Source organism: Chelonoidis abingdonii, chromosome 6 (assembly GCF_003597395.2).
Source record: "Chelonoidis abingdonii isolate Lonesome George chromosome 6, CheloAbing_2.0, whole genome shotgun sequence".
Classification (NCBI taxonomy): domain Eukaryota; kingdom Metazoa; phylum Chordata; order Testudines; family Testudinidae; genus Chelonoidis; species Chelonoidis abingdonii.
In genome coordinates this window covers 54550496-54578364 of record NC_133774.1, presented here as the reverse complement: position 1 = coordinate 54578364, position 27869 = coordinate 54550496, and the positions used below count along the sequence as shown (strand labels likewise).

Sequence of the window (27869 nt, the reverse complement as noted above, 5' to 3'; positions counted from 1 at the left end):
ATACATTTGTTGATTAATTTTAACATAAGAAGCCTGGCAATGACACCATCCATATGGTACCTCTAAAACAGGAAAACTGCTTTACAGTTGAATCCTGCACTGAGATGTTGGCAAATAGAAAGCAGTTGACTAGATGGGAATCGAGAGCACCCAGCTCCTCACTGGAGATGCTCAGCACATTTTGTAAGCTAGATAATTGTGACTAGGTATTTAAATAGCTTAAAGTTAAGATGTAATAATTACGGTTTTGGAGGAAACCCCTCCTGTGAGTTTGTTGTGGAATAATCAGTTACAAGTGTCACAGCACTACACAACTCAAAATGGCATTTAATGCAGTGTAACACATTAATTATAAAAAGTTATTGTTTACTACACTGCTAAACTATTAAGTAGTCAAACACTACTAGTGAGGCTGTATATCTGTCATGACAAAACTTTCAGGACAAACTCTCTGACAATTTTTGATTCCTCTTTTAAAAAAGAAGATATGGTCTTTGTCACTCTACCCAGCACATCACTGACTTAATTTCTTCCATGAATATTTCTAAATTTGGCACTCTGTTGAAAAATAAAAATAACTTGCTTAAGATAATGTGATCTTGTGCAATTTTTTTTTTAAATTTGTGTCTTCCTCCCCCTGCCCTGCAAAACATTCATGACCCTTCTGATACTTTGACAATATAGCTGGCTTTAATTACTGTCAAATTATATCCTCTTTCCCTGTTGCCTCCTGTGGCCCCAGAAATAATCTAGTTTAAAATGTAAATCACAACTGAAACAGAAATCAAGACAGGCAAAAATCAAGACAGTCATCATTAAGGGACCTATGCAGAAGAAAACACACACTGCATTCTGCAGGAGGAGGAAAGGGAGAGTGAGGATATATCTGGTTACATAAAGCTACAATCAGCATTATATGTTAGCAGCTGAGGTGTCGCCTGCCACCTTGAAATAAGGAAACGCCTCTACAGCTGTGTAGCCTATAAGCCATTAGGGCCCAAAACACTATCAATAAAAAAGAAATAGGTACATTTCATTTTGTAAATATCTTAAATATATAGTGTCCATCAGTATAACCTACACTTTGTTGCATAGATACACTGCAGACATATAGCTTATATGGAATATCTTATTGATGCATTTTTCAACCTACAGTCCTTGCACGTCATTCCAATCACTTAGAAGCCTTTTATTTTCCTTTTGCAGGTGCTCCTTTTTGGCATGTAGGTCTGATATGCAATCTAGGCAGTGGCAAATCAGCTCTTTAATTACTTCAGTTGGACTTGAGACTTTTTGTAGCTTCAGTGATCCAAGTCTAAACTGGGACAAAAGGAAAAACTGAGTTACTTTGCTGGAACTAAAAAGGTAAAAAAACAAACAAACAAACAAAAAACAACCCAACCCCAGCTTCAAACAACTCCAGACGTGCTCTTAATAGGTATCAGCATATTGTACAATTACAATCCTTGAATGCTTTCCTGTTGAAAATTACAACATTATGTGGCAACAAAAATAAGCCTGTTGAGTAAGTATATGGCAAGTGGCACAAAGCACCATTTGCTTATTTAACTTATCTTCATTTTTATACTGTCTTAGGTGCATATAGGGTATCCATCACCACAGTATCTACACACTGATAAACCAGTATCAAGAGAGACGAGTATATGGTACACTAAAAATCTGCTCCCTAAGGAAGAGAAGAAATTAACTGCAGGAAGATGCAACAAGATGTCTCAGGTGCTGAGCAAAAAGCAGTTTTAATGTAGTGCAGGCTATAGGAAAAGAATTCTGTAAGGCATTTATAACATTATTCTTATTATGCTACCTGATGAAATATCTAGAAAACTTTTTGCCACCTATTGCAATAACCAAAACAGCCATACGATAACAGAAATATGAACAAGTCAAATGACCATTGTGTAAATTAATAATAAAGACTTTGGATTTAATATAGCACCACCGTTTTCTTCGGTGCTTTACAGATCTATAAGAAGGGAAGAAGCCCATCCCAGGAGTTTTCCCTCTAGGGATTCTCTCCAACAAACCCTTAATAATGCAAGTAGTCCTTTAATCATGTAGACAGTCCCAAGTACTTCAAATGGGATGACTCATATAAGTAAAGATTTACAGGATAGGGCATTTTGGCAGTGGTGGAGTTTCTTTGCTGTTGAAGATGCTATGGAAAAAGTAGAAATGGTTTTGTAGAATGGAATGGTTGAAAATGTTGAACAATTCTTACTAATGTCAATGTTCCAATATAGAACATGATGGGAAAATACAAGATTCTTTGCTGCACAAATTATTAGGGTTTTTTTATGTTAAAGTAAACTATTTTATTTTATAGTTGGGCTCATTGTCCTGTGGAGAATCCTGACCTCTATAGGATGCTAAGAACGATGATTCTGGTATGGCTAGCAGTTGCAACTCTGGTGAAGTGACCTGAAGCTCCCTCCCTCCTCACTAGATGAGATTTGGCTGGACAAAATTTAATTCAGATCTAACAAGTTCTTCTGAGCTTTTTCTAGAAACTCATGAAAAAGTTTTACCCAGAAGTTGGGTCTGCATCTGGAGTCCACAGCCACTATGTCTCCATGCAAGAGCGTTGTACCAGAGAGATCTAGCAGAGAATCTAATGATGTCTCAAGAAGTATCACAGATGAAAGCTTATACTTTTGTAAGAGAGTTCTTAAAAGAAATCAGCTTTTTCTTATCGGTGCTCTCCCAGTCTTATGGGACCACTTCTGAGAGTACAAGAGGGGGCAGTGATGGATAGGGCTATACAGGCTGAAACAACACATGCCATTGCAGCACATAAAAGTATGGAAGAAGATTAAAAAACCCTTCCTTAGGTGAATTTTCAATCTTTTGTTCCACATAACCCTCTGGGGACCCTGCTCCAGCCACTGAGGTCAAGATCTTTTTAGTATGTGACCATTTCCTGGAAGAAAAATAAATATGGGGACACAACTTGATGGAATTTTATACAGACCATATGTAGCCTGGCTGATAGACCTTTTCTTTCAGTTGGGCCATGCAGCGTTCACAATCTATAACAGAGATTCTTGTATGGGAAAGATGAAATGGCACCTCCTATATCTCATCTTGGGAGAGGGCCATGTGGTTGGCAGTAAGGAATATGGGCTATTCTGCTATGTTGAGGGAGGAATGGATCAGTTCTGCCAAAACCTCTACAGCCTCAATGGCAACCTGAATCACTTTACTCCCAGGGTCTGAAGCAGGAAGAGGGTTTGCTGTAGTAACTCTCTGGGGAAGAAGATGGATTGCTTCTCTTAGGAAGGTATTTGTATCGCTAGAAGTCTGGAGATGAGGATGGAAAGTATGCCATTGTCACCCTCATAGATTCACAGATTCCAAGGCCAGAAGGGACCATTGTGATGTAGTCTGGCCTCTAACATAACACAGGCCATAGAACTTCCCCAAAATAATTCCAACAGCAGGTCTTTCAGGAAAAACATTCAACTTTGATTTACAAACTGTCAGTAAGGAAGAATCCACCATGACCCTGGGTAAGTTATTCTAGCGGTTAAATTACCCTCATTGTTAAAAATGTATGCCTTATTTTCAGTCTGAATTTGTCATAGAATCAGAGCATCACAGAATATCAGGGTGGGAAGGGACCTCAGGAGGTCATCTAGTCCAACCCCCTGCTCAAAGCAGGACCAATCCCCAACTAAATCATCCTAGCCAGGGATTTGTCAAGCCTGACCTCCTCTAAAGAAAGAGATTCCATCGCCTCCTAGGTAACCCAGTCCAGTGCTTCACCACCCTCCTAGTCAAAAAGTTTTTCCTAATATACAACCAAAACCTCCCCCACTCCAACTTGAAGCCATTACTCCTTCTTCTGTCATCTGGTACCACTGAGAACAGTCTAGGTCCATCCTCTTTGAACCTCCCTTTCAGGTAGTTGAAAGCAGCTATCAAATCCCCCTCTCATTCTTCTCTTCTGCAGATTAAACAAACCCAGTTCCCTCTGGCTCTCCTCATTAGTCATGTGCTCCAGCCCCTTAATCATTTTTGTTGCCCTTCGCTGGACTCTTTCCATTTTTTTCACATCCTTCTCGTAGTGTGGAATCCAAAACTGGACACAGTACTTCAGGTGAGGCCTCACCAATGTCGAATAGAGAGGAATGATCACGTTCCTCGATCTGCTGGCAATGCCCCTACTTATACAGCCCAAAATGCTGTTAGCCTTCTTGGCAACAAGGGCACAACATGGTTGACTATATCCAGCTTCTATCCACTGTAACCCCTAGTCCTTTTTCTGCAGAATGTGCCAGCAACTCGGTCTCAAAGTCTGTAGCAGTGGCATGGGAATTTCCCCTTTTCCCCCCCGTTCCCAATGGCAGAAAAAAAAAAACTCTGGGCACTTGTCCTTGTTGAACTCAGTCAGATATCTTTTGCCAATTCCTCTAATTTTGTCTAGGTCCCTCTGTATCCTATTCCCTAACCCTCCAGCGTACTAACCACTTTCTCCAGTTTATGTGTCATCGTGCAAACTTACTGGGGTTCAATTCCACGGCCTAATCCTACAGATCAATTAATGAAGATATTGAACAAAACTGGCCCCCAGGACCGACCTTGGAGCACTCTCACTTGATACCTTGGAGGCGTGCCAACTATATGTGGAGCAACTGATCAGCTGACCGTTGAGCCCAAATGAATCTAGCCAGCTTTTATCCACCTACAGCTCCATTCATCATCCAGCCCAATACCTCTTTAACTTAGTGACAAGAATCATGGGAGACTCGTATCAAAAGTTTTGCTAAATGCAAGGAAATAAGCCGTCACGTGCTTTCCCCTCCATCCATCAGAGCTAGTTATCTCCTATGAAGGCAAAGGTTAGTCAGGGCATGACTGCCCTTGGTGAATTCATGCTGACTGTTCTAAATCACTTTCGCTTCCTCTAAGTGCTTCAGAATTGAATTCCTTGATGCCATGCTGCCGTGATTTTAAGGACTTGAGGTGAGGCGTGACTGAGCCTGTAGGTACTCGGATCGTCCTTCTTCTCTTTTGTAAAAGATGGGCACTACAGTAGCCTTTTTCCAAATCATCCAAGGAACCTCACCCATCACCTGAGTTTTCAAAGATTATGACCAACGGCTTTCAATCAACATCCACTCAACTCCTTTAGCATCCGCTCAGATGCTGTGCATTCGGCCTCAATGGACTTGTACTACGTTCGGTTTCTAAAATAGTCCTGAACACACTTTTCCTCCACAGAGGGAAGGTCGCCCTCGCTCCCCATGCTGTGTTGCCGCAAGTGCAGCAGTCTTGAGCTGACCTGTTTGGTGACAGACTAGAGGCAAATAAAATGCAATTTGAGTACATAGCTGCTTTTTCAGTCCTCGGTCAGCTAGGTCCGCCTCTACTCAAGTAAGGGGCCCACACTTTCTTGACTTTCTTCCTGTTGTAACATACCGGAACAACCCTTCTTGGTTACTCTTAACATCTCTTGCTAGCTGCAACTCCAACTGTGATTTGGCCTTCCTGATTTCACTCCTGCATGCCTGAGCAATATTTTTATATTCCTCCCTGGTCATTTGTCTAATTTTCCACTTTTTGTAAGGTTCTTTTTTGTGTTCAAGATCAGCAAGGATTTCACTGTTAAGCCAAGCTGGTCATCTGCCATATTTACTATTCTTTCTACACATCGGGATGGTTTGTTCCTGCAACCTCAACAAGGATTCTTTAGAATACAGCCTGCTCTCTGTCTAGCTTCAACTTCCAGCCATTGGATCATGTAATACCTTTCTCTGATAGATTGAAGAGCCCATTATTAAATATTTGCTCCCGGTGTAGGTACTTATAGACTGTGATCAAGTCACCTCAAAGGAAATGTGAGCCATCTTAGGAGGTGACAGGCACCCACTACTGGGAGCGTCCATAGGACTTACCTGTGCACAGGCATGGCCCAAAAGGATAGTAGAGTCAGCCAAGGATATCTGCAAAGAGTGTAGACTCTGCCTAGTCTCCTGGAATCCTTAAAGGATTCACACGACTGTTTTGGTATTTCATGACATTATTAAGTAACAGTCCTCTTTTACAGCTTAAGGAAAAATAAAAATAACAGAGCTTCAGAAAACACTGGCAATGTTACATGCCAAGGAAGGGTTCAGTCTGCACAGTATATCTTACTGCACAAAGAAAACAAGACTTTAAGATGGGTAGGACATCCTGTCTATCCTATTCTCCCTTTTCCTTTCTTTTCTCTCTACTCTACTCCCCCGTAATCAGGAGAGGCTGGCAGGTAATATAAAAACAGTCATGGGGAAAAAGGAGATGTAGCTTTATTTAACATTTGTTTAATGGACTGAATTACTCAGGTGCATGAAGGCTTTGCTGGATCAGACCCTTAAAAACTGCTCAGGAATGTTTTAAAGAAATTATTTGAAACAACTGACAACAGCATTATATTAATTCTTCAGTCTAGATTTAACTTTTACTTAGTCAATTCAGTAGTGCAACTTACTGTAAACAAGCAATGAAACTATCGTAAAATCACTGTCTTTAGTAAGTAGAAGATCATCTGGAAACGTGTTGAAAAGGAAGGTTTAGTCTAGCACTGAGCATGTGAACCTGTTCTAAATGTGAATGTACACTTCACAATACACAATTTCCTTTATGTTGTACAAAACTGCTATTTAAGGTTATATAGAACAGATGACAAGATGAGTTTTATTTATTTTTAGAAGTTAGATTGCATTATCAGTAACCCGCCAAGTGACATTGTATTCCCTGGATATCATACTTGCCCGACAGCATTAACAAAGATAGACCTGTGTAAAGGAAACTGTTTTTCATCACTTGCAAGTCACACCAAGCCAAATGGATAAAGAATTCATGCCACACTGATACTAGACAAAGATGTAAAAATACAGTAGCACAGATAAATGGAAATGCTACCTTTCTGCCCTCTTAACTTTGATTAGAGAGAAAAGATCTAGTAAGTTTAAAAGCTTTTGCCATGTAAATTACTTGGAATATAATGAATTCAGATTAATTAAATTGTTTATTCAAAACAATGAAATGTGGTGCATCTTACAGTTTACTTTCTGTTGTCATGTGTTATGTAATGAATTCTGATTACAAGAAAGACTAACATGAAATGAAATTTATTTCTACAGAAAGTTAATGCCACAGGCATACCAATAATGAACTATTTTATTTGTAAGATTTCAAGATAGCAAATATGATGTGGATCACACTGATGCAGCATCACTCTCACTCATATTTTTCATAAACTATGTAATCCCACCCTGACTAGTGCAGTGAAGTAGAGATTTGATACAGCAAGGTACCTCCTTTCCTTCAGGTATTCTACCTGCTATGGAAAGGTTCCTAAGGGCAGACAGAGGAGGTCACACAGCAGAAAACAGTAGAGGAGCAGCAGACAACCTAATGAGCTAATCAGCTAGGAGAGGGTGCTAGACATATCTCCTGAACTGCATATTGCAGCTCCTTGGAGATGAAGTGCATTAGCTAAAGCACTAGCTGGCGGTCTCTTTGTAAGTGTTCTTTTGAAAGCTATGGGAGATTCTGCCATGTTCTTTGAATGAGGGTGTGAAAAATGAAAGAAACTCTCTACGTCCCTTCCTCTGCTGTAAACCAGTGCAGTAAAGGGCAGGATTTAGCTGTATCACTTTAACGGTAACTGGCCAGCATGGTAAAAGCAATGAGTATTGTGTATCTTCTTACATAAAACAAGCTTAAGACAGAGTAAAGTGTAATAAATAAAAAAATCATATCATCTATATTCTTTTTCTTCTGCTAAGTGTTAGGTAGCAGGGTGGTAAGGACATTCATCCAGTCTACATTACAGCTTCCCCCACTCCTACCATCAGTAGAGATGCAGCAGTTCAGAAAACACTGTCAAGTTTTTTTGAGTACATATGGCTCCAGTAAGATAAAAATGTCATGACAGTGACTATATGCATTTAGTTAGATTAAAGCAAGTAAACCTTCTTCTTATTGTGTTTCCTGAATATAAAACTATCTGGTTCAATGAGCCATTGTACTGTCAATTTAACAAACAGAGAAAATGTTAACACTATTTTCTGATTAAGATACAAACTGGTTTCATTTCTCTTTTGCATGGAGGCTAGTGCTGACAGACTGATAAGTAATCCACAGAGTGTGATAAAACTGCTAGATTAGTTAAAATGTTCATCCCTCATTTCTAGCAATTTTTTTTTTGACACAAACTACTGACTATTCACAAGAGATTAGAGAGAATAAAATCTCAAGCTAGTTGTACTCTGAGGTCCCATTTATTCTACAGTCACTGAATCCCAAACTGAAAAGCAAACAGCTGAAAGTACATAGACATAAAAAAAGCCATGAAGGTAGAAGTTCAAAGAATTTGAAAATAAAACTGCAGTTATAGACTACAGTACTCATTAAATATTTATACCGCTGTATCTTTCAGAAACCACATTATATTGGGCATTCCACAAATATACAGCAGGAGCTAATCCCTGCCTGAAGGAGTTTACAGTCTATCCATTTAGGGGCTGGACTGCCTTTTCCTATGCAGGGGAAGGATAAGAGGAGCAAACTCAAACCTTGCAGATCTCAAGTGATCCACAGAAGCCAAGGCTGTCCATAGAGGGGCCTTTGCTTCGATAACAACTCTGGAACGCATCTCTGAGGTAAACTGAGGGATAGTGCCACAGAACCGTCCCCATTTTTGTTCTGCTGATTTTTGCAATCCAGATATTTCAACACTCTGCTGGTGCATCAGAACCAGAAACTGAACAACTAGACACAATCCATAAAAGTGAAATCAACTACCAGTACTTTGTTTTCATTATTGATAGTGAAAAAAGTACAATCAAATGATATAAAGTGAAAAGTAATTTCCATTCTCAAATTTCTTGCAATGTTGATCATTTAAGACTCAAATCCTGCAAGTATTTACACACATACACACACATCACTTTTCTCACATGAGTGGTCCCATTGGGATCAATAAGCCATTTGCGTGAGTAAAGTTAAACATGCAGCACTCCAGCAATCAGCGGCAGCACAGGAGCTTAAGTGTGCACAGAATCAGAACCTAATATGTTACTGTAATACAGATACCAACTTAAAAACAAAACAAATGATTTTTAAGCTGACATTGATCCTTTACATTGATATATATTTTTTCACCACTTATGTAAAATATTGGTATATGATATATCTTAAAACTATTTAGATTATTACTATTCTTAATTATTTGTAGCACACAAAGCCCTTAAGTGAGATTGAGGCCTCAACAAGCTAGATATGGACAAACACATAGTAAGACATAGAGCCTGTCCTGGAGAGCTTACAATCTAAATAGACAATACAGAAAAGGGAAGGGAAACAAAGGCACAAAACGATTAAAGCACTTGCCAAAGCTGAAAAACTTGGATTAGAACACAGGAGAGTTGGTGGTTTTGCCACTAATTTCAGTGGAGCCAGGATTTCACTCCAGGCATCCTCACTCCCAGCCCAGTGCCCCAAACCCTGCTGCTTCCTTACATTTATTTTTAAATGTTGCTGAATCCAAATAAAAAAGAAATAGAAAGAAACTAGTTGTATTACTAAGAGAGGAGGGGACAAAATCATTGATAGCTGTAAATTGGATGAGATTATGGACTGATCTTTTTTTCAAATCTGATTTAACATTGAAATATGGAAGTTGGGACCTTGCAAACCAGCTAATGATTAAAAAATGGGAAAGCAAATACGCAGAAGCATCCTTATACAAAGAAAAGGGGGGGATTAGTCTCTCTGCAAATAATATGGTGAGCCCACACTGGAGTAAATAGTTCAGTCCTTTGTTCTTCATTGCCAGAAAGACAGAGAGGCTAGAGAGAGTTCTGGGGAGATCAACAGAAGTGATTAAAGGGTAAAAATATGCAAACAAATATGGAAGCTGGGGTCAGGTCTCACTATAAATTATGTCCTGAATTTCCTAACTAGTGTGTGATTGAAAGCTCAGCTTTAATTCTGTATTAATCCAGTTTTGCATGGCTTGGATCAATTTTCCCCTTAAGAGTATAGGTTTCATTTTTCCACATCTAATTTCATTTGTTAATTTCTGCATATAACTGAAGTCTCTCTAAATCAATTTATATTTTCTTGCTATCCTTCCAGCTGGTTGCAACTCTACCTTTGTATCATCTGCAGATGTAATTAATGCACTTTCTACTTCCTCTTTCAGATCCTTCATGAAAATATTAAAAGAGGACTCCGCATTGAACCATTAAGCACTTCACTCTAAAAGGGCCTGATCAGAACTGCTAGAGGTCCCAGCAGACAATTAATTGCCTGTAGCTGATCCATCATTTCTGTCATCACCCTCTATCTTTGGTGGTGGTGGTGGTGGTGCTGGTGGTTTTTATTTCAAAGAGAGTAACAGAGAGTGAGAACTCTTTAGGAACATGCCACCTCAGCTTGTCCTGAAATTATGCTCAGCCCTAGACCAATATCTTCTAGCCTACTAGAAAAAGACAGTTACTCACCTTTGTAACTGTTGTTCTTCGAGATGTGTTGCTCATATCCATTCCAGTAGGTGTGTGCGCGCCGCGTGCACAGCCGTCGGAGAAAACTTTTACCCTAGCAACACTCGGCGGGTCGGCTGGGCGCCCCCTGGAGTGGCGCCACCATGGCACCGCATAAATACCCCAGCCGACCCGGCCACCCTTCAGTTCCTTCTTGCCGGCTACTCCGACAAGTGGAAGAGGTGGTGTGGAATGGATATGAGCAACACATCTCGAAGAAACAACAGTTACAAAGGTGAGTAACGTCTTTTTCTCTCGAGTGATTGCTCATATCCATCAGTAGGTGATTCCCAAGCTTACCTAGGCGGAGGGTCAGAGTGAGACGTTGCAGCCGAGTACTGCCGCCACCAAAGCTGCGTCATCTCGAGAATGTTGCACCAACGCATAGTCGGAGGCGAAAGTGTGGACCGATGACCAGGTCGCAGCACGGCAAATCTTTGGATGGGCACGTGCGCAGGAAGGCGCTGAGGAAGCTGAGCTCTAGTAGAGTGCGCCGTAAGCGCCCCAAGGAACATGAGCTAGCTCGTAGCATGTGCGAATACAGCAGTTACCCAGGAGGAAATCTCTGGGAGGAGACTGGCAGACCTTTCAATCCGCTCCGCAACGCACAAACAGTGCGGAGACTTCCGGAAGGCTTGTTCTTTCAATATGAAGGCAGTGCTCTGCGCACATCAAGGTGTGTAGCGCTGTTCCCGCGAGAAGCATGAGCTTGAAGAAACCGGGAGAAAGATGTCTGGCTAGTATGGAGGCAAGACACCTTAGGGAGGACACCGGATGAGGTCGAGTTGTACTTTGTCTTTAGGAAGACAGTATACGAGGGTTCCAGGTGAGGCCTGATCTCGGAGACCCGCCTGGCTGAGGTAATAGCCACAAGGAAGACCGTCTTCCACGAGAGGTAGAGGAGCGAGCAAGTTGCGAGCGGCTCAAAGGGCGACAATAAGCTGTTTAGGACCAAGTTGAGGTCCCAGGAGGGCAGGTGACGAGCTGGGGATAGGTACTCCAGGCCTTAATGAAGCGAGAGACTACTGGTGAGAGAACATGGAATGCCACCTCTCCGGATGGAAGGTGGATATGGCTGGCCGCAGGTCCTTCAGAGAGGAAGCGCTAGGACCGCTGCTTAAGGTGCATAGGTAGCTAAAGGTCGGGATTGAGCTCTAATGGAAATCCTGAGACGCGCACAGGCTTGAAAGCGCGTCCATTTGGCGACATACGTCCGACGAGTGGAAGGCTTCTGCTACTGAGAGAGAATGTGCGTACCGCGAGCGGAACAGCACAACTCTCAGCGCTCAGCCCAGCAGAGCCACACCGTGAGCTGGGGGCCGCAGGTCCGGGTGACGAAGCTCCCATGGTCTGTGTGATCAGGTCGGGATACAGAGGAGGAATCGAAGCGGCCACTGAAGGCAGAGGGTGGTGTACCAGGTGTCTGGGCACGCAGGCGCGATCAAATCAGCTGCGCCTTGTCCTGCGAGCTTCAGCAGGACCCTGCGTACAGAGGGAACGGCAGGAAGGCAATAAGCAGGCGGTGGTGTTCAGGGCAGAAGGAACGCGTCCGTTATCGAGCCGGGGGAAAGGCCCTGGACATGAGCAGAACTCCTGGATTCCTGTTCGAGTGGGAGGCGAACAGGTCTATGAGGGGAAACCCCACCTCTGGAAGATGGAATAAATGACGTCGCGCCGTATTGACCACTCGTGGCAGACGAAGGACCTGCTGAGCCGATCCACCAGGTGTTCCGACTCCCGAAAGGGATGCTACGGTCACCTGGAGGGCACACAGAAGCCCACAGTTGAATGGCCCATGACACAGGGAGACGAGCTGGTCTTCGCCTGTTGATGTAGTACAATGCCGTTGTGTTGTCTGTGAACACTGAAACACAACGCACGAAGATGCTGTTGGAATGTCTGGCGGCTAGACAGACGGCTCTCAACCCCGGACATATTATGTGGAGGTTGAGCTCTGGCTGACCAACGCCCTGGTCCGTAGCAACCTAGATGGGCCCCAGCGAGGGACGACGCGTGTCGTCAGGTGTCAGTGACGGCTGCTGCGGATGAAAGGGCATCCCGCACAAACCAGAGACGGGTCCAGCCACCAGTCAGAAGCGTAGGGACCCGGAGGATCGTGCCAGCACGTCCCATGGGTCCCTGTTCGGCGAGACCAGTGGAGCCACGTTTGAAGGGTCTGCATGCGGAGCCTGGCGTACTTGTAACGTGGGTCATGGGGCCATATGCCCCAGCACTCCAGCAGGTGCGAGCCGAGGTGAAGGAGAGGCCTGCAAGCCTCGGACAATCGCGTGTGATCGCTTTGAAAGCGGCGCTGGGGCAAGTAGGCTTGGCGAGGGAGATCCAGGTCACCCCTATGAAGTCCAGCTCTGTGTTGGAACAGCATGGACTTCTCCACGTTGAGTAGGCGCCCAAGCGGGCGAAGAGTCGTGATCACAGAAACGTGCTGAGCACTGGGCTTGAGAGGCGCCCTTGATGAGCCAGTCGTCCGATACGGGAACACAATTATCTGCTGCCTGCAGAGTGTGCGGCGACGACTGCCATGCACTTTGTGAATACCCTTGGGCCGTAGACAGGCCAAAGGGAGGACAGCAAATTGAGTGCTGCTGGTTGAATTGTACCGAAGTACTCCTGTGCGGGGGAAAGATCGCAATTGGAAGTATGCGTCTTCATGTCGAGGGCGGAGTACCAGTCTCCAGGATCCAAAGACGGGATAATAGTTTCCCAGGGAGACCATGCGGAATTTCAACTTGAGCAGCCACTTGTTGAGTCCCGCAGGTCCAGAATCGCCAGCAGGCTCCCTTGGACTTGGGAATTAAAAAATAGCAGAGTAAAACCTTGCCCCTCTCGGGTACCGGAACCTCCTCTATGGCTCTGCGCGAGGAGAGACTGCACCTCGTGCAAGAGGGTTTGCTCGTGAGAGGAGTCCTGAAGAGGGGCGGAAGGGGTGGAATGGTGGGGATGAAGCAAATTGGAGGTGGTATCCTTGCTTCACCGTGCGTACACCACAGGTCTGAAGTAAGTTGTGACCACGCCGGAGGAAGTAGGAAAGGCGGTTGGAGAAAGGGGAAAAGGATCCTGTATCGAGGCTGGTACCGCCCGCCGCGGGCGCACTTCAAAGCTGCCTTAGTCCTGGTGGGCCTTAAGGGTCCTTGAGTTTGCCCGAGTGGGGCCGGACTGGCGCCTTCGCCCACCCCGCCCTGCTCCTGTTGAGTCCTGTCTATTCCGCGCGGGAAATACGGGGAGTGGGTGGGGCCCCTCAGGGTCTACGCTGGGTCACGGGGGTATGCATCCCGAGCGACCTCATGATGACCCAGTTGTCCTTTAGGCTTTGTAGCCGAGGATCTGTTTTATCTGAGAACAAACCCTTGCCCTCAAAGGGTAAGTCCTGTATGGTGTACTGCAGCTCCGGTGGTAGGTTGGAGAGCTGGAGCCAGGAGATACGCCTCATCGTGATGCCTGAGACCACAGTCCTGGCAGCCGAATCGGCCGCAGCAAGGGAGGCTTGGAGAGAGGTCCTGCCGACTTTCTTGCCCTCCTCTATGAAAGCCGCAAACTCCTGGCGAGAGTCAGGGGGCAGCAGTTCAGTAAAGCGGCCAACCTCCGCCCAGGTATTGTAATTGTACCAGCTCAAGAGAGCCTGTTGGTTGGCTCCAAATGCCCAGGGGAGTCCGGAGGATGGGCAATATGTTCCTCTGACTCATCTGGAGGGGGGCGGGATATGGTGGCCTCCGGTGCTCTGCGCTCTGACACAGTCGTGGGGGCCGGAACCGGGGGAGCACCCTGGGCTTGATGGTGTGCCCAGGGTGTCCAAAAGGACCACTGTTGAGGCCCTGGGTCCTGAGGTGCATCCTGGAAAAGTCCTGTGGGCATCTCAGTATCACGGTCCCGGTCATAGTAGCTGTCCGCCTGAGAGGAGCCAGAAGCCTGTCGGGATGGCCATGGAGGAGCAGCAAACGTCGGCGCTGAGGTGCCTATGGATCTCGCACCTCGGGGCCGTGGGGACCGGTGTCAGTACGCAGAGCGATACCGCGAACCAGACCGGGACCTGCGACTGGCCCGGTGCCGGAAGGTTGACCAGGATCTCGACCCCCGATGGCGAGATCTGCTCCGGGAGGAACGATGCCTGTGACGGTGCCGGGAGCTCGACTGGTGCCGCGAGTAGCGGGACGGCAAACGAGAGACGGACCGGCGCCTTGAGGTGGACCAGTGCCGGGAGCTCGACTGGTGCCGTGGGAAGCGGTGCCGCGACTGAGAGCGGTGCCAGGATTGAGAGCGGTGCCGTGAGCGCGATCGGTGCCGGGGTGAGCGGTGCCGCGAAGTCGAGCTGCGTCGGGAGCAGGAGTGACGCTGTGATCTTGAACGGAGACGGGAGCGAGACCTCGTGCGGTGGTTGTCCGGCACGGTGACAGACGACGGCCTGGGTAAGATGGGCTTGCCCAGGGAGGGCATCACGCGCACCGGCGGTGCCGGGCATACGGGCGGCGCCGGGTCTGTCATGGCAATTAGGTCTCTAGCCGCCGAGAACGTCTCCGGGGTTGACAGCGAGATCAGCTCTACCACAGCCGGTGCCGGGGAGCTTCCAGGCGCCAGACTCGACGGCCCACGTGGGGCTGGAGTCAATGGAGCCGGTTTAGTCGGTGCCGCAGCCGGAGGCGGTGCCGGGCGGTCTGCCTTAGGCACAGTCTCTGTCTGCGATGCGGGCGTAGTGGAGCCCGTCCGAGGTTTAGCCGACTTCGACCTCGGGGAGAGGGAGCGGCGCGGAGTTGCCTTCGGTGCTGTCTGCGGCCGGTGCCGGGAAGCCTTAGGTGCGGTGACCGCGCTCGGTGCCGAAGGGGCGGCCGTGCTAACCTGCTGGCTTCCACTCGGTGCTGAAGGCGAGGGTGCTAACGCCGCTTCCATCGGGAGCTGTCGCAGCCTAATGTCCAGCTCCTTTTTTGTGCGCGGCTTAAAAGCCTTGCAAATGGGGCACTTAGACGATAAGTGCGATTCCCCGAGGCACTTAAGACAGGAGTCGTGGGGATCTCCTGTCGGCATTGGCCTATGGCAGGCCGCACATTGCTTAAAACCCGGCGAGCCAGGCATGGCTACGGTACTGGGCGCGGGGTAGGGGTAACCCCCAAACCCCGCCAAAACTACAACTAACAACTATAACTCTAAACTATAACAAATTTAATTAACTATATAAAACTAAATAACTATGAGTAGTAACACGAACGAGCGAGTAGCTAGGGAAAATGTGGAGGTCAGGTAAACCGCACTCCACTGATCCAACGACAGACACGGGCGGTAAGAAGGAACTGAAGGGTGGCCGGGTCGGCTGGGGTATTTATGCGGCGCCATGGTGGAGCCACTCCAGGGGGCGCCCAGCCAACCCGCCAAGTGTTGCTAGGGTGAAAGTTTTCTCCGACGGCTGTGCACGCGGCGCGCACACACCTACTGGAATGGATATGAGCAATCACTTGAAGAAGAACTTAGAGTGACAGTGTCATTTCTGTCATACTCCCACGCACCCACCCACATCTCTCTTCTGATTTACTGATGACAGAAGTTCTGCTATTAGCTAACTGTAAGGGTGTGGTATGGATACAGGCTATCTTTTCAAGTAATCTACAAATATTTCATCAAACTTTCTTTTAAGTAAATACCTTCTAAATTACTGATGTTCAAGGGACTAAATTTATTTGAGGCAATAACTCATGATTCAGTTAAGTATGATGCAATGCATTTTTGAATGAAAAAATTGCAAAACTGCACAAACAACAAAAATTGCAGAATCCTATGATCCTGGGATTAATTCTTATGTGAACTTTAAAGAGATATCTAATTAGTATATCAAAATGAAAATTTGCCATTGTTGGAAATTACCTTTAACAGATGAGGTGGCTACAGTAATCCATACATTCATCACTTCTAGGCCCAATCAGCTCCTATCAAGGGGAGGAGGAACAGTCTGGGTTTGTCCACTCCCATTGCTATAGTTCCCTGCTTCAGTGCTTGGACCCAAAGGTAATAAGACTTAAATCGATATAAAGTACTACACCTCTCTCTATTTGGCTTTGACTAGAAATGTATTGAAGAAGCTACAACTGGTACACAATGCAGTAGCCAATCTCCTGAGTAGAAGTATTTGAAGAGCACATATCACACCAGTACTCAAGAGCCTGCACTGGTTCCCCATGCACTGCTGCATCCAAGTCAAAGCTCCATTACTGATGTACAATGCATTCAATGGGATTGATCCACATTACCTAAAAGATTACCTTTCTTCACCCTATCATCACCAGGGACAATACATTTACAAGAATCTAGACATATACTCAAGGAAACAAGCGGCAGAACCTTCTCAACAGAAAGCCTAAGAATGGGAAAAAGCCCTCCAAAGGAGAAACTCTAACCATGTCATCTTCAGGTCACACTGTAAGAAAGATGACATCCCTCCCACAACCAGAACAGAAGAACACTTGATAGCACATTCAAAAGTAATAAACATGATTAACCAGGAATAGGACAGAGCAGGACAATAAAAGACCTGCTTACAATTAGAGTAAGTAGAACACACACAAGCTCTCACTGGGCCAAACTCTCTTCTGATATTACTGCATTGAAGCCAGTGGAGTTAAATCAGAAGACAATTTGGCCCACTATGATTTTCAATATTTGTACAGCACTTAGATACTGTACAGACAAACACTCAAATGTTGACAACTGAACAGACAAATGGACAAGAATATTAGAGAGATTATTGTTCTTGATGAGTAATTATATTAATATATTTGTTTGCAGTGTTGCATATTCTGGGACCGATACAGCTATAATAAGGTGAGTAAGGGAATAGCTTTTACCAAACCAACTTCTGTTGGTGAAAGAGACAAGTTTTTGAGCACCACAGAGCTCTTCTTCAGGTCTGAAGAAGAGCTTTGTGGAGCTCAAAAGCTTGTCTCACTCATTAATATATTTATTAGCTCATGATCACTGGTGCCAAGATTTTTATTATACATTATATCCCATTAATAAGAAGTAAATGTAGGCTCTCTTTGTTGGGTCTGAATTTTTGGCTATGATTTTCTCCAGAATACTCAAGCATCTACTTGACAATCTTTTTTAACAGTATTTGTTGCAGAAAATCTGTTTAGGGAGTTAAACTCTCCCATGAGTACAATATCACATGAGGATGATCTTTGATACTTGGTTCAGAAACTCAGTTCTTGCTCTCTTTCAGTACTGGTGGTCTGCAGCAGCTGCATACTGTGGTTTCTCTTTGCTATGTTGTAATATTTTTAAAACTAGACCTACATTAGTTTGCTGTTGATGTCATCTCCATTTTGAAACTGCATCTGGCTGCACAGGTGCTGGGACTTGAGGTGCGGAGTTCAATGCTGCACCCCTTCACTTGAAGTAGTTTCCATTATGTGCAGGGTTTATGGTTCAATGGATCTCAGCTCCCCACTATAAAAACTGTTCCAGCCCCCTGTATGCTTTTGTAAATCATTCTCAAATAGATTTCTCCACCTCTGTCTCTTTCTCTCCTATAAGGATTATACCCATCAATATTAACATTCTAGTTATGTGAATGATTCCATCAAGTTTCAATTATATGAGCTAAGCTGTATTTCTCTATGACGTAGAATGATCTTAAGTTCATCTTGCTTGTCTCCAGTTTTCTTTCTTGCATCTGGAAATGAGTGATTTCTTTTATCATACTCCTTTTCTTGTAGTTACTTCAAAGTTGAGCTTGTGGAGATCCCTAATTTCTTATTTCTAGCAAAATCCTAGTATTTCAAAACTGCTAACAATTAGCTTTATAAAGCATCATTCATAATTCCTGTACGCTTGGGGACAAATGTTGCTTTCCCCATGTAATGTCTGAATAAATATCCTTTCCCGAGGGAAATATCAGAGGGGATGTGAAGGATGCAATCCTATACTCCAGACCACCAGCTTTGCATGCAGCAACTGTACAAGTTGTTCACTATCAGGATTATATCATAAAAGTCTGTAATCGCAGGTGCAACCCCTAGATTTCCCCTTGCACAGAAGAGTTTGTACCTCCAGATCCTTTTGTCACTGCCCCAACCCAACTCTCCATCTACATTGCCATAGAGAGAGCCACTATAACACTGACAGGCCAGTTGTCAGCAGGCAGGATCAAAACTCGGACCTCTGGAGCTTAGTGCATAAGCCTCTACTACATGAGCTAATAGCCAACTGGCTGTTAGCAAAGGCTGTAGAGCAAACAATCTCTCTCACTAAGTGGTCTCGGTGCCAGTAGATGGAACAGACCATCACACCCAGGAGATGTGTGGGTTTCACCACTACCAAGAACACCACCTCTGTGATATGCAGTAGTGTCAATTCCAATGCATTTTGGTCTCTGGGCATCCTCCAAGGCAGTGGAAGTACATTTAGGCAGCTATCAGTAACAGTAGTCTGAAATCTTATATTTATATAGCAATTGTCCAAAAAAAGCCAAAAAGGAATTTTGGTCAGGAAACTGCCCGGCCAAGAGAAGAAATACTTTAGAAAACAGCAAATATGTGCAATTAAACTAAGAAAGAATCCACATACATAGGAATTCCAACATAGCATTCACCTTTCACCTTTTTTACAGTACAATTTATAATCAGCAACATTATGTCCTAAAGCCAGTTAGCATTTTTATTTCATTAAAGTGGAGGGAAACTCATCAGACAACTTAGATCTTAAAATATAATGTTCCTCTTTGGTTGAAATAGATTTAACACATTCTTCTATGTCAAGCATTTTGGTGATCAGAAGATGGAAAAGCACAATCCTATGGTAAAGGGCTCCATTCAGAGTGGATATATTTTTGCCAAACAAAGCCTGGAACCTGCAACTGACTCTGTGCAGGTGTACTGCTCTGCCTGTTTGCAGTCAATTGCAAGACTGTGTCCCAGCTGACTACAATCTGGTCTGCCAGTGTGGTACGTTTAATTGCCTTGTATGGTATACCTTCTGGCTACGTAAAATACAATGTGGGCTCCGACTGTTGAAAAATAAACACTCCTCTTTCTGTAAATAAATAGCATTTGGTTCATGGAGCAATTTTCTTCTTTTCACCAACCCATGTTAGATGGGTGCTGGTGATCATCATCCAGAAATGACAGAAACTGATGAAAGGGGCTAAACCTGATCCAAAGAGACAACAAATACTTAAAACCCAATTAAGTATAATACTAAGCTAGAAACTGCTATGCCAAATGGCATTTTAAAAATAACATTAGTGTGTGCACAGAAAGGCTAATTATGCAGTACTCATAAGTGACTTTGTTTAGCTTTGAGCTTGAGATGACCTTATTAGACTGGCATGTGGTAAAAGCATACATTTGAATGACAGAATGTCACTTTTAAGATCTAATAACTTTACTCAATTTGAATGACTCTTTGTCTCAAACATATCATTGAAAAAAATCTATACAGACTTTAAACTTGTGATGTCAAAAAAGCTAAGATCCCACAGCACTAGATTGTGATACAATTTACATCACATAACTACATAATTGCCCTGGGCTACTCAATCTCTCTGCCTCAGAGCATCAATCTACAAAATGAGGGCAATTAGGACTAATAACAAATGAAGTTGATAATACTTTAATTAAATTAATACATATCTAATGGAAGGATGATGAGTATTAATGCCTATGTTTGTGCTGTTTTGATCACGAAAACTGCTGTGTAAAGACTAAGTCATCTTAATAGATCATCTGCTACTCATTGTTACACAGAAATAAACATATGCCAAAAAATAGAACTGCAGTAAAACAGAGTGTGTGTTCATGTCTGATTTTTCAGCCAAGAAGTTGGTTTTTAGGGAAAAATTAATTAAAAAAAGAAAAAAAAAACTTTGTATGGGAAGGAGCACTTTGCATCACTCTCAGACTTCACTCCATCACCAGCACATATTCAGTTACACTAACTGGAAGGTTCATTTTGGCAAGATGTGGAGACTTTGTAGCATGTGGTCTAAGAAACTGGTGAGGAGAGAAGTAAAAAAAGGAAAGGGTGGGGGGCTTGGACAATACAAGTAGAAAAAAAGATACGTTTTCCTTTAAAAAAAGGTTTCTAATTGAAAGAACAGTTTATATACTTTACAGTAACTGTGGGTCTTTGAAATACTTGTCCGCATAGACTCCACTCTTGGTGTGCACATGCTTGCTATGCAGAAGAGCGGATTCTTTTCCAATAGCTGTGTCTGTTGGGGCTGCCCCTGAGCCCCAGGAGCCCTTGCAACCACCACAGGAAAGGGCATCAGGGTCAAGGTGCTCTCAACCACTTCTCAGTTCTTCATCAATAAAGAATCTCAACTGTTGGGATGTTGGGATCATTGTCATAAGAACATAAGAATGTTGTGATCCATTGTCATGGTCTGGACTGCCATCTCAATTGCATCAAGCATAGCCTAGTCCTGTCGTTCTAGCAGTGCACTGTCCTTCGGCCATGACGGACCTTAGCTCCTCCAAATATTTGATGGGGAGCTTGTCTGTCAAAGAAGAGTATCCCACAGCAGACAGTAGTACTTCACCAGAAGTACCTTGAGGCTCTGCTGAGCCAAAGCCTTAGGAGAAGACTTCTTTCTCCTAACTAGGGAAAGAGAGCTCTGTCTTCCCTGGTCTCTGGAGCAGTGCCCCTCGTGGCTCCCAGAGGAGCAAGGTTTCTGAATGTCCTTTGAGCCTGGGTTAATGCATCTCACAGGTGCACTGAAGAATGAGATTGGTCTCTCAGCTGGCTTCCCTGTGCCTAATGCCTGCATTGAGGTCTCCATATGTAACTGCAGTTTGCCTTCCCTAGATTTCAGAGTGCCTTTCAGGAAGGTCTTGCATACTGAGCAGCACTCACAGGCATGCCACTTGCCCCAGGCATAAGAAGCCATCATTGACAGGGGTGGCCATGTTACAGGACGGGCTGATCTTGAATATTGGACATTTGCCTTCAGCCATTTTAAGTTTTTATGTGGGTGGCAGCTGGTTGTGGGGCAGAGGGGGAGTTCTAGCCCTGTACTGGTGACTGGCGGTGGGAGGAGTGTGTGTGTGTGCAGGCTGGCAGACACACTATCAATGTCCTGCTGTTTTCATAGGGAGCTTCTATCTAAATTTATCTCTTAAACACCAAGAAGTGTGCCAACTAACTATTAACAAGGAGTTAGAACAACAATAGCTAAGAAATCTCTTGCGGATTGAAGAGATGCAGATACACAGGGTTCTGTCTCGCAGCCATGGGGGGTAAAGCACTGAGAGTTAATTGAAACTGCCCCATACTTTCGACCCTCAGCTATGGAGATTGTGATGGATTCCAAGGTACAGGTATGGCCTTAACAGACACTGCTATTCAGAAGAGAATCTGATCTGGTGGTGTACATGGAGCACACGCATACTAAGAGTGAAATCTGTGTGGACAATCACTCCAAAAAGAACTTTTATTTATGCCCATCAGAACTGGAAGCATTCTTCCACTCATACATTACGTTGTGCTTTCTTTTTCTATGGACACAACCACATCCATGTTTAAATGCTTTAAGTGCAGAGCAGAGAGGGAGCACTGTTAAATACAAAGTAAAGGTGTGTAATGTGACCAGGCTAAACTAATTCTAAATTAATTAATGCATCTGACAAAGTGGGTATTCACCGAAAGCTCATGCTCCAAAACGTCTGTTAGTCTATAAGGTGCCACAGGATTCTTTGCTGCTTTTACAGATCCAGACTAACATGGCTACCCCTCTAATTCTAAAATTAGCCTTTGTAAATTGATCAGAAATCATTCCTATTCCAGAAATGTAAGGAGTACTGAAATAATTTCCACAGTCAGAGGTGTTTTTTAAACAGACTTTATTTATTCAAATCCAATATGAATATTTTCTGTACATGTTAGAAGACAAGAGGCTTATTTTTTCAGGACTGAGTATACCAAGCGGATTGTATCAGACTTCTCCAACAAAGCCTCCCTCAGAATACATTAAGCTTGCTCCAGATACTCCAGATAGAAAATAATACTGTAACACTACCATCTTGCTTATTATCATTATTGTTTATTAAATTCCAGCAATGTACTCTATGTTGCATATGGGGCAAATATAAAGACAGTCGCTCTGTAATCTAGAAAAATTAGACTTTAATCAAGTAAAGATTTTCACAATCACTATTCAAACGGATTAAAGGGATTTAAAAGCAGAAAATCTTAATAAAAAGGCATCTCCTGGGTTAAAGAACATGAACCTACAAATGAATGATGACGACACTTAGCTCCTTATATAAAGAAAGTATTGTTCTTACAAATTTGGATCTGGAAAGCATTATACTATTTTATTTCCTAAATCCATCAGCTAGTGGTCTTGATTTTTTTAAAGCTGTGCCATCACCATCTCCACGGAAATCATTCAACAGTAACCATGACATCTGTAGGTGAGGCAAAGAACCAGGAATAGCCAGAAAACTAAGCTGTTTACATCAGTCCACATAAAAAATATGACTGAGAGTAATTAAATCATGTTTTTGAGAGACGATTTATGCCTTTCTCGTCTATTTTTTTTTTGAAAGAACATTTGTAAGGAGAAGCATTGTATTATCTTCCTGTTTGACAGAAAATACTTTCCCAATTGATAAAAACATATTGCACATTTACCCTGGAGAAGTTTGACCATTCTGCTGACACAAATTACTACCCCATTTAAGTTTTGCTAGAAATTAAAGAAACTTTCAACATAAATTGCACTCACATTTGCTGCACATCAATTTAATTGCTGAAGTTCCATCTGGTTTCATTATACTGTATGTCATTATTATACCCTTCAAACACTGCTCTTCTAGTAAGCCTGGAAAAATGTTTGTGATACCATGAGCTTTACTCCCAGGGGTGGAGCGTCAGATATCACTTCCTTTGTAAAAGGGGGGAAAAAATCACCAACATTACTTCAATAATTGCCTTTAAGTTTCCAACTGCTACCCACCTATAGTTGTAAAATTTGTCCAGACAGAGTGGATGCCTTTAAATGGTGCACTTCAGTTTTAGAGGTCAAACTGGTTTCAGCAGCATTCTCTATTTTAAGAGGAGGGACTAGTGCTGGAATTAATATTATTTCTAAAACTGAAATGAACTATTTAAGTGTGATCACTGTATTATAGAGAGAACCTACTACCATGCATTACTTACCATAGGAAAGCTTACCTGTTAGTGGGTATGTGAAATTTTTTTAATATGTAATATTACTCAATACTGGGAGCAGCAACACATTTGGACTTTGTTATAAATTTGCCATCTGCTCTTCACAGGAAGACTCTATGCCTGCATGGAGTCCTGTGGATTTCAAGTAGGCTCCCATATGGGCACAAGGGTCTGTCCACATAGTACAATTATTGCAGGACAGGGTCTTATTTCTGAAGTGCTTGTGACAGGGTCTGGAATGATACCCCCGAAGGCTGAAGCATGCTACCTCCTCACAGGAGAAGTATGATACATGCAACAGAAATGTAGCCTTCCTCATCATTGTGCCTAGAGGTACCACCTCTAGTCCTTAGCCCCTGCTGACATTACTGAAACAGATGCCAATTTGTTTCACTAGGCACTAGAGTGAGAACACAACTTATCTCACACAGACCACAAAAATGTTATCACATGACACCATTTTCAGACATAAAAATGCTATCACACCATCATAGGACCTAACCACATCAGCTGCATCATCAGGGGCTCATTCACCTGCACATCTACCAATGTGATATACGCCATCATGTGCCAGCAATGCCCCTCTGCCATGTACATTGGCCAAACCGGACAGTCTCTACGCAAAAGAATAAATGGACACAAATCAGACGTCAAGAATTATAACATTCAAAGAACAGTCGGAGAACACTTCAACCTCCCTGGCTACTCAGTAACAGACTTAAAAGTGGTAATTCTTCAGCGAAAAAACTTCAGAACCAGACTCCAAATGAGAAACTGCAAAACTGGAATTAATTTTCAAATTGGACACCATCAAATTAGGCCTGAATAAAGACTGGGAGTAAATGTGTCCCTACAAAAACTAAAAACTAAATTTCCCCATGCTAATTTCCCTCTACTGTTACTCACACCTTCTTGTCAACTGTTTGAAATGGGCCACCCTGATTACCACTACAAAAGTGATTCTTCCTCTTGTTGATAATAGCCCACTTCAATTGAATTGTCTCATTAGAACCGAACCCCCACTTAGTAAGCCAACGCCCATCTTTTCATGTTCTCTGTGTATATATATCTCTTCCTACTGTATTTTCCACTCCATTCATCTGATGAAGTGGGGTTTAGCCCATGAAAGCTTATGCCCAAATAAAATGTGTTAGTCTGTAAGGTGCCATAACTACTCCTCCTTGTTATCACACGACAGTAACGTTTAGACATTAACAGCCTAGATTCAATTTATTCATTTAAATTCTATACCACACACTAAGCACACTACTTATTTAGACATTAATTTCTTGCAGTCTAATCACCAGAGCTGTGCAGGAGGAACCTCTCTCCTGGAATCCTGGTGCCCCATATCCTCCCTAACAATGTAGGCTCAGGGAAGGGAGGAACTTCCAGCAAAGAGCTAGCCAACTTGTCTCAAGCAGCAGATGCAGCTGGAGAAGCAGCCACTTCCATTGGGGATGCTGATGTGGATCAGAACACATCTTCTTCAATTTCAATTCTAGACGTTCTTTCCCCTAGGCTGACTGGCTGTTTGCTGCAATGTCCTCATGTCTCCTGTTTTACACTCTCTTTTCTTTTGCCCTCAGGCCCCTCTTCTTCCCTCTGCTTTCCTCTCCTATCCCATTTTCCTCCTTCCTCTTAGTCTACCCTTTACTTCCTTTGTCTTTCCTTTTAGGGAATCCCCTTTTACCTCCCTCCTCTAACCACCCTTGCCTTACTATAACATTTATATTACATCATAAAGTAAAATAAACAGAAATCCATAGGGAAAAATCATGAAACTAAAGTGACATTTGCAGATCATCACTGCTCACTCTGCATGTTACCTCACTTTCTCCCATCTTATCCGTCTTGTCTACTTAGACTGTAAGATCTTTGGGGCAGGGACCACTTCAGTGCTTAGCATAATGGGACCCCATTCTGAATTGAGTTATCAAGCTATATTTGGAATACAAATAGTATATAATAATTACAATATTACCTGAAATAGTCACTAATATATTTAACAAAATTTAGCAACCAAACAAGGTAACAAAACTAGTTGTGTGTGTCACTAAAATGATTGTCTGCCAATGAAGTATTTGTAGTTTAATCCCAATGCTGCTGAAGCGACTACATTTTGACTACTGTATGATAGTTTGGTGAAGCTCTAGCCAGGCTATGATTCACTATTTTAATGTGGTCTATAATCATTTTGCTAGAATCATACTAACACACATTTTTTTTCCATCTACAGTAAAATAAACAGGTTTCCTGTGAGATATTACATGATTATAACATAATCTTGAAATATTTCTCTAACTTGGCACCCTTGTACAGCAGAGAAAGACTGAAGCTCAACTTATAGCTTTACCTTTGAAACTAGATCTATTTCTAATTTGAGCACAGCTATGAAATAATTATGGTAAGTCAGAGTTTGCTTTCTGTACTGCTAAACTACTAATGTATATTCCCACTTCTTCTCAAATCATTTGTGTCGTCCTCATCCATTTGAATATTTTCCAGTTAAAATCATTATGTACCATAATATTTTGGCAAAACCAAGATTCTGTATTTAAACATTAAACATTTGTTGAAATTTGCATTTATTTTCCAATGAACATTATGTTTAACATTCTGCTAAATAAGCCAATAACAATTTGATGACAGTTAGGCTGCTGGCGAGTTGAGACCACTTCTTAACATGCTGACCAATGATGTCACATTGTTTCCATGTACTCCTCCATCTATCTGTATCCATCTGCTGTCTCTTTTCTTATACTCAGGGTACGTCTACACTACGAGATTATTCCGATTTTACATAAACCGGTTTTGTAAAACAGATTGTATAAACTTGAGTGCATGCGGCCACACTAAGCACATTAATTCAGTGGTGTGCGTCCATGGTCCGAGGCTAGCGTCGATTTCTGGAGCGTTGCCCTGTGGGTAGCTATCCCGTAGCTATCCTATAGTTCCCACAGTCTCTCCCGCCCATTGGAATTCTGGGTTGAGATCCCAGTGCCTGATGGGGCAAAAATCATTGTCGTGGGTGATTCTGGGTAAATGTTGTCAGTCATTCCTTCCTCCGGGAAAGCAACAGCAGACAATCATTTCGCTCCCTTTTTCCCTGGATTGCCCTGGCAGACACCATAGCATTGACAGCACCATGGAGCCCGTTCAGCACTTTTTTTGTTTTTTTTTTTTTTGTTTTTACTGTCACCGTATGTGTACTGAGATGCCGACTGACACGAGGCGATCTGTAGCGCTACACAGCACATTCATCTTGCCTTTGCATGACAGCAGAGATGGTTATCAGTCATTCTGCACTGTCTACTGTGCCATTGTTAAATTGGCAATGAAGAGATGTTATCTGTCATTTCTTACATCTGCTGCTGTATGGTTGCCCTGGCGAGGTCGGCACAAAGACAAAAATGAGATGACTCCCAGAGTCAATCCTCCTTATGGTATCTAAAATAGAGTCAAGTCCTGCCTAGAATATGGGGAAGTTACTAGAAGAACCAGTGTATCAGAGAGAAGCCACTTTCGTGTCAGATTCCTGCAGAAATATGAGCTGCATTGCCTATCTAGGGAGTGTTCCCTGCAAAACCCCACCCGTTGCTTCCCTCCTTCCCCAAACCTTCCGGCTTTACCGTGGAGTGTCCCCCCCATTTGTGTCTGCATGAAGTATAAAAGGACAGAATAAGAAACATGATTCTAGTGAAAAGATAAAAATGGGGGAGGCAGCCTCCAGCTTGCTATGATAGTCCAGGTCAGGACATTAGCGGTGGGGGGAGAGGACCCAGCATCCTGCTGCTATATAGTCAGCAGTAAGAATCTTTTTTTCACATGAAGAGCGGGGGTGATGAGCTTCAGCCCCCAGTTGCTATGATGAGAGACGGTTACCCAGGCCGTTCTGTCCAATCTACTGGGAATGACCGATCATTCCTTTTTTACCCAGGCGCCCTCCGGCCAACCTCAACCTGAGCCGAGCCAGAGCACTTCACAGGCTGATATGACGACGTGATAGCAGTCATATGTAGGTCTATCAGCCAGGAGAGAGGGAGTGGATACAATCTTCATGGCCTGCAGCATCGCTCGACCAGCAGCATTCAGTAGCCATAGGGTGACATGAAAAAAGTCAGAAACGATTTTTTTCCCTTT

General features: G+C 43.5%; 1 protein-coding gene across 3 annotated transcripts in view; it reads right to left on the bottom strand.

Moving 5' to 3' along the window:
• The window catches only part of XRCC4 (X-ray repair cross complementing 4), a 294941-nt gene that overhangs the window by 144885 nt on the left and 122187 nt on the right, over window positions 1-27869 (bottom strand). For all 3 annotated transcript variants that reach the window (XM_032763434.2, XM_032763431.2, XM_075067052.1), the window contains exon 4: window positions 1154-1320. In XM_032763434.2, coding sequence (XP_032619325.1) covers window positions 1154-1320 — 167 coding nt within the window. The remainder of the gene's footprint in view (window positions 1-1153; window positions 1321-27869) is intronic.